Genomic DNA, 12,421 nt, shown 5'->3' on the forward strand with positions numbered 1-12,421 from the left:
ACTCTGACACTGGAGAACAGATGAAGTATGAGCTTTTTAAAGGACGAGACATTTGTTTTTGTTTGAACATAAAGTGTCAGGTTAATTTGGGAGTGTTAGTTCCAAGCTTGCCTGACTAATTTTACAGTAGAAACACTCTGGCTATAGACTTTGGATCCTGCAGGAACCCTTAGGAAGTATATCCACCCCATCATCATGATGCGCTTTTCTCTCTAACGTTTGTCTCAGTATGACTGCTAAAAAAATTTACTGTGATTTCAAAAATACTGTGGTCGAATTTACATTGTGGCAGTTTGCTCAGCTATTTGGAAATCAATAGAAAATGATCATTGTTGGAATTGGAGGACAAGGGCCTGTGTCCTTGTAATGGCTTTTTCTTTTCTTGCTTTGCAGTGCCCACAATATCAGTATCAGGTTGCTCCTCATCAGTAACTTCTGCATCGTAACCATTGAGTTTTGACCAGTAATGGGTAAGCTATTTGAAAATGAAGGTGAGCTCAGCTACTGAGTCTAAAAGAAATCACATAAAAAAGGGAAGGTTCAAACTAAAGGTGCTGTCTTATAAGTTGTGTACAGTGATCTACAGCAAAAATAAAGGCATTGCCTCATGGTTCCAGTACTTTTGGTGAGAGATGTAATTGATAGTGTTGTACTCAAGACCACACTATCCGAGACCAAGACTTGCCCAAGACCGGAATGCACCAAGACTGAGACCAAGACAAGACCAAAACCATAAAAATACATTTTAAAAAACCATGACGAGGTTGAACTGTTAGAGCATTGTCTCTTTACTTTGAGTTTTCTTTTTAAGAAATTTGACAGGTAAAAACAAGGTGTCTGCAACTCTTTCAAAGCACAACATGCAAAAATCTCAACAAATTTGTTTAACTAACTTCTTGTAAAAAATAAATCCTTGTATGTTTTTAAAAGCCACTGGCATGTCAAGTGAATGAGGCCTAAAGTAAGAGTTCAGAGGTATTTCTGACTAGAATTAAGATGGACTGATGTCTGAGTTTTTGCAGGTGTAGGTATTTGTTGTTTTAGCATGTGCTTCTCCTTATTATCACATTAATAAAGTCAAAGAAAAGCTGATCACTCCTGGTCTCGACCGGTCTTGATGGAAAATTCTGAGTCTGACCAGACAAGACCAAATAAAAATGCTCTTGAGTCCAAAACAAGACCAAGACATTCAAAATGTGGTCTTGAAACGAGCTCTGGGCTCTGATTACCTTGCATTGTGACTTTTGGCCAGTGTGACTATAAAAGTTTCCTCAAACATATATAACATAATCCAAAGCATCTGTAAATCAGCACTTAAATCCAAACTTTTCTGTTGTTTAAATATCATGATTATTGGCCAGCATAGCTTTCTAAAAAGAGCACCGTGCAGGGTTAAACTCAGGTAAACAGGTGAGTGTGACCCATATAATCATCACCAACACCTCACAAACCCCAGTGAGCATGAAACCAATAACAAGGCCGCAAACAGGAAACACAACTTACATTTATGGCTCCTACACCTACTGTGAGGGAGCCCTACAGAGTAAAGTGTTCTGCATTAGTCTTACTGGTAATGCAGCCTCAGTTCTCGGGGGGGGGGGGGGTTGCATTAAAAACAACTCTATTGTTGCAGACAATGGACTTCATTTGCAAAGTTCCCATCCAAATTCAGATGGGAAACCAGTGAGACACAAGGTAATTAAGCTCCATTTCCCATCATTCCCCACCAATGACTGTTGTGTGAATTCCCTAAATAATTCATTAGAACATAAAGTTAAGGTGCTGAGGGTGCTGAAGTCTGATTATATCAGTGCCAGCTGAAGTGGGGATTTCTTTGCTTCACTACAGAAGGGCTATTGTCATCATATTTTAAGCCATAGGTGATGTAAACATTAAACACCTTTACTCCTCTATGTACAACCCAGATTCAAAAAAAGTTGGAGAGTTGTGGATAATGTAAATTTAAAAAACAGAAAGCAATGACTATCAAATCCCATAAACCCATATTTTAATCACAATAGAAGATAAACAACATATTGTAAAAATTATCTGCTAATTTTGAATTTGAAGGCAGCAACACATGTAAAAAAATAAGGACGGTGTCATGTCAATCATTGTGTAGCATCCCCTCCTCTTTTAACAGCAGTCTGCAAACCTCTGGGAAGTGAGGAGACCAGCTGCTGGACTTTGGGAGAGGAATGTCGTCCCATTTTTGTCTGATGTGGGATTCTAGTTGCTCAACAGTCCTGGGTCTTCTCTGCTGGATTTTTTCTTTTATGATGTGCTAAATTTTTCTATTGGCAAAAGGTCTGGACTGAAAATATGGCATTTCTGTACCCAGACTCTTCGATTGTGAAGCCATGCTGTTGTGATGGATCATTATGTGGTTTAGCATTGTCTTGCTGAAATATGCAAGGCCTCCTTTTTAAGAGACATTGGCTGAATGGGAGCATTTGTTGCTCTAAAACCTGTATATTCTTCAAGCATTGAAAGTTTCTTTCTTGATGCATAAGCTACCCATGCCATAGGCACTAAAGTAACCCCATAGCACCAGAGAAGCAGGCTTTAAACTGTGCGCTCATAACAAGCTGAATACTCCCTCTCCACTTTAGTCTGCAGGACACGACATCCGTTGTTTCTAAAAGGGTTTCAAATTTTGGTTCATCTGACCACAGAACAGCTTTCCACTTTGCCTCAGTCCATTTTAAATGACCTTTGGCCCAGAGAAGATGGCAAGTTTTCTGGATTGTGTTCATATATGGCTTCCTCCTTGCATGATGCAGTTTTAACTTGTATTTGTGGATGGCACGGTGAAATGTGTTGACAGATAATGATTTCTGGACATTTTCCTGAGCCCATGCAGTGATTCCCATTACAGAATAATGCCTGAGGGCCCAAAGATCTCAAGTATCCTTCAGCTTTGTCTCTTGTGCACACTGGCCTCTCCAGATTCTCTGAATCTTTTGATGATACTATGGACTGTAGACGGTGGAATATTCAAAGTCTTCACAACTTTACATTCAGGAACATTTTCTGAAATTGGTCCACCATATAAAGACAGTTTTAGCAGATTGGTGAATCTCTGTCCATCTTAACTTCTGAGAGACTCTGCCTCACTAAAATGCTGCTTTTATTGCCAGTCATGTTATTGAACTGTTGCCAATTAACTGAATTAGCTGCAAAATGCACCTCTCATGTCACCTGACACACCAGATGGACGTGTTTCACACATTTGTCTGGAAAACCACTCATACACAGCGTTTGGGAAAGGGCAGAGCCTTTGAAGAAAAAAAAAACTTGTAGGGTGCTTGGATGAACATTCTGTCGTCACATCTTTATGGGCCAATCAGAGCAACAAAACATGTGATGTAGACGCTACCAAGGAGAAAACTCATAAAGAACCACACAGCGGAAACAATGGCAACTGTAGACATGTCAGTACACGACTTTTGTCGCTGTTGAAAAGAAAACAACTCACTGCTGTTCTTTGTTCTTTTTTTAACAAAGAAATGTAGCCAAGTCCTGATAAAACTGGCGCTTTAGCAGCCTCCACGCTAATGTCTCCCACCATAATTGCACCGGCCTCTTGCTGCTGCTTGCTTATGTCACAACTCTGCCACACCTGAAAGTACTGCCCCTCATCACTGATTGGTCCTGTCACTTTGCATCTGGGCCCAAACAGTTCAGACGGGAGCTTTGCAAGATGGATTTGCCAGTAAGAAACACGGAAACAGGCATATCCATCTGTTTCGCAAGGTTACCCCTCGTGGATACCATTTACTTTTCCAGCCTTTAGTTGCCCCATTCAAACTTTTTTGAGATGAGTTGCTGGCATTAAATTCAAAATGAGATCATATTTTTAATGAAATGGTACAATGCCTCCATTTCAACAGCTGATATGTTATTTATATTCTATTTTGAATGAAAAATGGTTTATGAGATATGACAACAACTGCATTCTATTTTTATTCACACTGTACGTAGCGTGCCAACTTTTTTGGAATGGTTGTTGTACATTCCTATTGATAATCTGGACCTGAATATTCTGTATTAGGTTACATTGTGCTTTCATTGGCATATCTTGATTTGCTGGTACCTGTGCTGGATGACTTTATTCAGGGATTGAAACAAGTATGAGGATTTTTTTCACTTTCACATACTTCCTTGTTCTTTTACTGTGTTACTGTTAGATTTAATAAAAGTCTGATTCAATAGGGTCTCAAAACCATGAAAAACTAGCATGCTGTTGGAGTTTGAGACTTCAGCTGCAAAAGCTGTCATGAGAAAAAGAGGAGGATACTGATGATCATTTTGACAAGCAATGATGCACATTTAACAAAGATTTTGGAGAAAGTCGTTGAGTTTTTTCTTCTGGAATAAGCAGACTGTCGACTCCACACTCATGAGGGATGTCAACTGAAATTGAATGTTTTTCAGCTGTTTCAACATTTAAAAATACAAGAAAAAATACAGAATGCAACAAGTTTTCTGAAATCCCTGCCATATAAGGGAGTGAATAATTTCCTCTGAGTGATTCTGCCATTGTTTATGTGTAATTTATGCTGTTCAATGTGTGATGAATAACCAGTAATTACATGATACCCAAACAAACCAACAGCTGATTATAGTGTTTATGTCGGCTGCTATGCCGATCATTACCACTGATTATACACAACTGATTTTTAACAATTTACACATAAACACATTTTTTTCAAAGCACAGCTTGTTTTTACCACAGCACTAGTCTTCATATTAGAACTTTTTTTTATTTCAAAGTGGTTTCTTGCCGTTTTTGTGGGTTTTCCAGGGAAAAAGGAGGGTGGATGAGTGGATATAAATCATGTCAGAATGGAGGACATAATCAATCAAATGCCAGGACAGCTTCTGAATACAGAGGAGCTCATCTTAAAGCCATAAAAGTCTGAAGATGAATGGTCATTTATGAAGTTATTTGAGTTAATCGTGAAGGGTTCCACTAAAATTTAAAACCTAAGCTAGAATCTTTAAAGTAAATAAGGACAACAGTTAAGGACACTTAAATGAGGGTGATAAGACACTTAACAACAAATTTAATATGCTCACAGAGTTTATAATATGCATGACAAACAGCCTGTTTCATATCATACTAAGAGGAGCGGGAGTCCACATAGGGTCAGACTGCTTTATACTACAAATTAGAGCATATGACATCCAAAATACCCACAAAAATATGACATAACATTACTTCCTACCAAAGATGAAGATTAATGTTATCAGTGATTACTCTTTGTGTATTTTCAGAATAAGAGCGCTGTCAGAGAGCAGAGAACGGTCTGTGACTTAAAGTCTGATGATGCCTGAGGCGGCTTCAGCCTCTCCACCATAATGATGCTATTTGACTTTAATGAATGACTAATGAAGTTAGCTAATCAAATTGCAAATTTGACTGTAATTATGCAGCATCTTCTTGTTATTAATGGTAAGCGGACACACTTATGGTCACACATACAGGAAAATGACTGCAGCACATCTTGACATGTGCATGAGTGTTTCATTAGGGACACCTTGATCATAATTTTTTTTGATTCTGCTGGTACTGATACTGATCATACCAGTGAGACAAGCCAATACCAATAGGCTACTGGCTGCAAGGACCTGGACCCCATGAAAGGATATCACATCAGGCCCAAGACAATTGCTATACCCTTATCTCCATTATTATGTATAAAACAACCATAACTCAAAGTTATATTGAAATTTTAGGATAAACCCAAGAGACAAAAGGGGGATGCTTCCTCATACTAACATATATTTCAACGGCTAACATGCAGTATGAACAGGAAGGATAGAAAAGCACACACTCTAGTTACAATAGAATAATCACAGCACCCCACATATTCTAACTTTAGGAAATCCTGTTTCAATTTAAATTAAACCATAACAGTGGATTTATTCAATCCAAGCACCTCTCTAACCATCGACAGGCCACTGTTAAAGGGATATTCAGGTATTATTGAGGTTTTCTGGCTAAAGAAGAGATTTCAGTCTGCATTGCCTCTTTGAGAGGCACTGGCAGCTGAGAGAGGTCTGACTGCAGACCACAGATCTCTGACCACTTGCAGACCATAACTGTGAGATGCTGCCTCTATCAATACAGAAGGGATGGTATCTGCTGACACAACACTTCAGTTTTTTTTCCTTTCTTTATAACTGCATTTGATTCATAAACAAAGTCTGGCAGTTATTTTTATGAAATAACCACATTGCAAACATTGCAGACTAAGAAAAGTTTCACAAATAAAAAAGAAAAAGTTCAGAGTAATCCAACATAAAATTATGTGTAGACATGTTTTAGAAGTAGTTACCCAAATAATGGCTCACTTTAGCTACATCAGCTCTAGCTAAAGCTAACATAGCTTTGCTAGCTACATGGTTAGTGTTACAATGTAAGACGTAAGTCACTGTAACTTTGATAGCTTTAGCTAAAGCTAATGAAGCTAAAGAGAGCCACGCTTCACTTAACTACTTATAAAACGGGTCTAGCTTTGACAAACATAGTAAAAATCAACTTAGCTTAGTTCGCATTATCTTTAGCTACATTAGTTATGTGGCTACATTACCTATTACATAGCAAGCATAGCTTTGTTAGCTTTAGATTTGGCTATGCTAGCTACATAGATAACGAAGCTTCTTTATCTACATAGCTAACACAGCTGTGTTGGCTTTAGTCTTAGCTACTTATAAAATGGGTCTAGCTTTGTCTATATTAGTTATGTGGCTACATTAAGTATGTAGTTTACATATCAAGCATAGCTTTGCTAGCTTCAGATTTCACTATGTAGGCTACATCAATAACTAAGCTTCATTATCTACAAAGCTAACGCAGCTTCTTTGGCTTTAGTCTTAGCTACCTATAAAACAAGTCTAGCTTTAGTAAAGGTAACATAATTCAACGTAGCTGATGTAGCTTTGTTCCCATTAGCTTTAGCTACATTAGTTATGATGCTACACTACTTAAGTAATTTACATAGCAAGCATAGCTTTGTTAGCTTTAGATTTAGCTTTGTTAGCTACATAGATAACTAAGCTTCATTATCTACATAGGTAGATAAGGCTTTAGCCTTAGCTACGTTAGCTGCATTAGAGTGTTTTCATACAGGACAAGGCTTTTTTTTTCCTGTAAGCAGACTGTTTACTTGACTTTCTCAAATGTTTTGTGATCAGGTTTTGCCGGTCAGGTTTTTGACTTAACTTTTGGTAACCTAACCGTTACCCTAAACCCTAAATGGAAGTTTGATCCATTATTTTAAAATATTTATCGGCCGATTTGGACAGATGCAGAGTCTGTGCTCATTTAAGTTTCTCACCAAAACTGAAATTTTTGAAACAAATTATGATTATTTACCTTCACCTTAGTTAAAAAGCCTGGTTAGTAAGATAACTAGCTTTCCTCATGCTGGTTTGAATACAGGATTTGGTGAAAATTGTAGGGGATCTTAACCACGGCTGCTTTGAGTGGAGGAGGGTGACTGATTCACAGCAGCCGCATGCAAAATGAGTTGGCTTTTTTCCAAGTCAACAGTGCTACATTTTAATGTTATTGGACCTGCAATGCCAATGTGTTTTCTATTTATTGGTCTTCAATTCAGCAAGTCAATAAGTCAATTACACCACTCTGCAAACACAGCTCTGTAGCTGCAGACACCCAATTATCACCCACAGGTGATTGATTTTGGTGATCAGCGACTGGCAGCATGACTTCTTTAGTTTTTAATGCATGCACATTTGCACAGAGGCATGCACAAATGTATTCACATAGATGTGCATGCAGCAGTCACACTACTACAGCTATCAGTCCCTCCTGTGTAACATTATGTGGGTCTATAGATGCTCTAACAATGACAGGGTTGTGGAAAGTTTCTCATTGACTTGCTGACATGGATGAGGGCTGAGCGGCTGCCAAACAGCAGATATGTTCAGTTATAAATGTGGAAAATGTGAGAGCCTGTTAACACTCTCACTGCTGTTGCGTCTCTCAAGTGTGAATCCTGTTAAAAAGTCTAACATGCAGACTCTCTCCTGTTTACACAGTGTCAACATGATGATACATAGACGTGTTTACTCTGCACTGCGGATGAAAATATCGCTGCTGACAGAAATAGTCATAAAAAAAATCACCTGGCTGCTTCGGCTGTGCAGAGTGGGCCGTATTTACTGAGCAGATAATAAATCATATTTGGAAAAGACACAAATAAAAGCCTTGTAATAAAACAGCTTTAGCACTTCAGTGGCCTGAGATCAATCATGGCAGTGTTTGTTTTAGGGTTTGAGTGCAGCCAATCATCTGCAAGAAACACATGGATGAATTTGGAGGCAATGATCTCATCATTTAAAGGCTCGAATGCAGATAAAAGCTGTAATCCTCTGAAGAAATACCATCAGAAAGTTAACTTCACTCAAGACAAACTGCATCTTGTCCCTGTGCGAGGAGACTTACTTTTCCAGTCAGATCAATCTCATCAGCTTGAAGACTGAGCTCCAACTTTGATGCAACATCTCCACAGCAGATGAAGGATAAGATGAAACACTTTTTTTTTTGTTTCCCTTTGTTTATTTGCTTGTTTGTTTGGCGCTCCTGCAGCTGAGGCTGAGCGGCTCAGAAAGCTGACTAACTCGCTGGATGTCAAAGCCGTGAGAATTTCTGTTGTAAGGCTTCTTGAAAACATCCAAACAAAAGCTCCCTCCTTTTCTCCCCCCCCCTCACTCTAACCCCTCCGATCTCTGCTCCCTCCATTTCAGGGCTGACAGGCGGACACCTGTTACTGCTGAGGAGGAAGCTGAGGCCGTGATGGAATGTATCCAGAGAGGAGCTGGTGTCAAAAAAATGGCAAAACAGGTTAAAATAAATCAGCGAGCACACGTACCTTCACATGGACCATGCTTCACAAAGTCAAACAGTATCCCGCTCCTCTTCTTCCTCTCTCCCCTCCAGTCAAAAAGCGCCAACAATGTTCCCTCTCCCTCCTCCAAACACTCATCTGTCCCGACTCAAACAGAGCGAGTGAGGGAGACGTGAAGAGAGAGAGAGACTACAAGTGTCACTTGAGCTGACTGTAGCTCAGCCCCTCTCTCTCTCCTCCTCGGGGGACATGTGTTCACTGAGGCACAAAGGTCCCCATGGCAACGGAGCATTTAGAAGCCCCGTGGCATTATTTATGCAACGTTGCATCACAATGAGCCCTCCCACCGGCTGACCCTGCCAAAAAGGCCCGCCGCTCGCCACTTACTCCCTGCCTCTCTCTCTCTCTCTCTCTCTCTAACCAGACCATCTGTACCCCTCCCCTTCCTCCCCCCTCCTCCCCTTTGCCTCGCCTCCATCACTGAAAAGCAAAGAGGTGGTTGTGAAAGAAGAAGGGGAGGCAGGAGAGACAGAAGATGGATGGAAGCACACACTCTTACAGATTCCTACACACAAACACGCACGTGTGTTAGACACAAGAGTGTTAGACAGGGATGCATGGCTGAACACTCGTCTGCACCATGAGTCAGTTAAACTATTAGCCCGTCTCAGGGTGATGTGATTGAGTCTGGCTTCTTTTAAATATCTTGGATTCTTCATTGATGGATCTTTGACTTTTAAGCTTCATACTGAGCAACTTGTATCCATCTGTCTGTCTGTCTATCTATCTATCTATCTATCTATCTATCTATCTATCTATCTATCTATCTATCTATCTATCTATCTATCTATCTATCTATCTATCAGTCTTTAAAGCCTCTGATTGATTAATGTGATGAAGTGGAAAGCAGACTTGCCCACAGATTTCACTGGTCACCAGAGATGTGAGTGATTTACTAGTAGTATAAATGCATGTGTGGTGGATCTGTAGCATTGATGCTACTTTTAGTCTCTATAAACCCATTTTGCCCCCTAATCATCATATTTCACCCCCTTTCCTGCCCCTTTTGCCTATTTAAAATCAATTTTTGTCACTTTTAACCCCTTTTCCCAACTTTTTCTGGCCATTTTTGCCTGTTCTCCCCTATTTTTGACACTATTTGCCAATTGTTGCCTCCGTCAAAGAATTTTTTGTCACTATTAACCTCTTTTCCCCACATTTTCTCTGCTTTTTAAGCCATTTTCAACCAATTTCTACTAACCATTTTTGCCTTTTTAATTAACTAACATTATTTCGCCAGCCTCTTTCCCGTTTTTAAGAGTCTAAAGCCAATTTTGCCACTTTCTCAATCAATCATCAAACTTTATTTATATAGCACCTTTCAAATGAATTCAATTGCTGCCTATTTGTTGCTTCTATTTAACTATTATTGCCTCTTCTTGCCACTATCCACCAATTGTTGCCACTATGAAAACTTTTTAACCACATTTACTGCTGTTTGTTTTTTCTCCAATTAAAAAAATTGTGGACTGTCTGTCGATTTTTTTGCCTCGTTACTCATTTTTTCCTTTTTTTGACCCACTTTTGCCCCTTTTCTAATCATATTTCACCAACCTCTTTCCCATTTTTGCTAGTCTCAAGCCATTTTGCTGCTTTTCACGCATTTTTATTGCTTTTGACTCAATTTTGCCACTTTTGCCCCTATTTGCCACTTCTTTTTGCCTGTTTGTAGCCCTTGTTCTGCTTTTTGGCCATTTTTTCCACCGTTTGGCCACTATTTGCCAGATCAATTTTTGATCGAAGGTCTTCTTAGATCTCTTTTTTGCAAGCATAGCTCACATCAGCAGATGCTTCTAATGAAGTGCAAACTCAAAAGTTTGAGTATTTTTAAAAGTCACAATAGCTCCACACCTGGCTGAAATCTCAGTCCATTGATTGGACTTCAGGTGTGCTAACTCCTAACTGAAATGAGCTCTTTTTGGTTCTCTTGCTTTTCCCAGCAGCACTCTGAATGTTTAATGGCTGTGCTCAATAAAAACTTTAAATGTTATAATCATTTGTATGGTATTAGGTTAAGCACATGATGTTTGTCTGTATTTCTGACTTAGATGCAGATCAGATCACATTTGATGACCAATTAATAATTTTATTTCACATTATTTCCTTGCCACTGCAAAAGCAGAAGTCAATTTTGGGGTATTTCCAGTTGTGTCAAATAGGAAAGAGCCCAAGGACAGTACAGTATATCACCTTTCAGCAAACTTCACTACATAATGCTAGTGTAAGTTAGTGAATTGCCACAAACGTTATGGCCAACTTCAGCTTTGCAACAGTGGGTATTAGCATTTTTGTCCTTTGACAATCTGACATCAGCCGTGGTGGAAGGCTGTCAAAGACCATGCAAGAGAAATCATTCAGGTCAGCTTGTCAGTTCTAGTATCAAAGGATACACAGAAGAGAATTGCTACAGATTTAGAGGGTATAGTTTGGATATTAAGACAAAGCATGTGAAAGCATTTCTTACCCAGAAACAATCACATTGTAAATCACAGCCCATGGCTCCTACTCGGCTGTTACAGTCACTCCCTACAGCATAAAGACACCAGGCAAACCTCTCCAGTTTCTCTCACTGTCTAAAATCTCTCCATTCATTCTCCCCTCTCCTTTAGCTGATTCATCTGGTTCCAACTCCAACAATGACACACTCTAACTAAACGACATCATAACTAATACGTGCTGCACATGCAAAGCTCCAGCCTCCAGTCATTTCTTTATTCAAATGTGGATTGGCTCGGTTTACATATCTGTTTGGCTGCAGACTGACTGAGCACAGGTTTAATCACAGAGAGAAGTGGGCCATCAACCGAGTGTTTGGCTAAAAATCTAGACAGCACCCAGGGATGAACTCAGAGTTTCATTCTGCAGAGGACACTAATGCTTCTGTGCTGAGCCGGCATCTGATTGCGTTAGTGTGTGTGTGTGTGTGTGTGTGTGTGTGCAAGGCTGCCTATAAGGGGGATAGAGGGAAGAGCTGCCAAATTATGGGCCCATGTAGGTCAGCAAAGTCATGGTCCACTGTAAAGTTAAGCTGTGCTAAATATAGTTTGTTTCCTCAATTATAACCACTCTTACCAAAGCAACAAGACATACATTTTATTTAATTATGCTTTAGTATACAGCCTTCATCAAAATATTTGCATGTGTGCGTTATGAAGACTATTTTGATCCTGTAGAGCTGATACACTGCATACTGAAACATATTCTGCTGCTACTGAGTAACAAATTAAACACTACAGGTGCCCACACTGCATAAATTCTACACATAAAGGTCAGTTTGCTCATAATGAGGATCTCTACTCAGTTGTGCTGTTTCGTCTCAGGAGAGATTTATGAGAGATTTACTGAGAAAATGTCATCATGCTAATCCCACTTAAGGCTTTAAATTTAATCATTTGTAACAGAGCAGAGAGTTATAGTCTGAGAGCAGGAAGTTTGAAAAACTGTGAAGCCCCAAGAAGGGTCACACTCACAAATATTTTTAT

At 39.4% G+C, this 12,421-nt stretch overlaps 1 protein-coding gene across 10 annotated transcripts in view; it reads right to left on the minus strand.

The window, feature by feature from the left end:
• ctnnd2b (catenin (cadherin-associated protein), delta 2b) overlaps positions 1-12,421 on the minus strand; it is a 273,868-nt gene that overhangs the window by 167,421 nt on the left and 94,026 nt on the right. Inside the window, exon 1 of one of the 10 annotated variants that reach the window (XM_041803821.1) lies at positions 8,904-9,022. The exons of the other annotated variants lie outside the window; for them this stretch is intronic. Within the exon in view, the coding sequence (XP_041659755.1) occupies positions 8,904-8,918 (15 nt within the window). The 5' untranslated portion in view covers positions 8,919-9,022. Of the gene's footprint in view, positions 1-8,903; positions 9,023-12,421 lie in introns of those variants that run through there. 10 annotated transcript variants of the gene reach the window in all.

This window comes from Cheilinus undulatus, linkage group 13, assembly GCF_018320785.1.
Source record: "Cheilinus undulatus linkage group 13, ASM1832078v1, whole genome shotgun sequence".
NCBI lineage: Eukaryota > Metazoa > Chordata > Actinopteri > Labriformes > Labridae > Cheilinus > Cheilinus undulatus.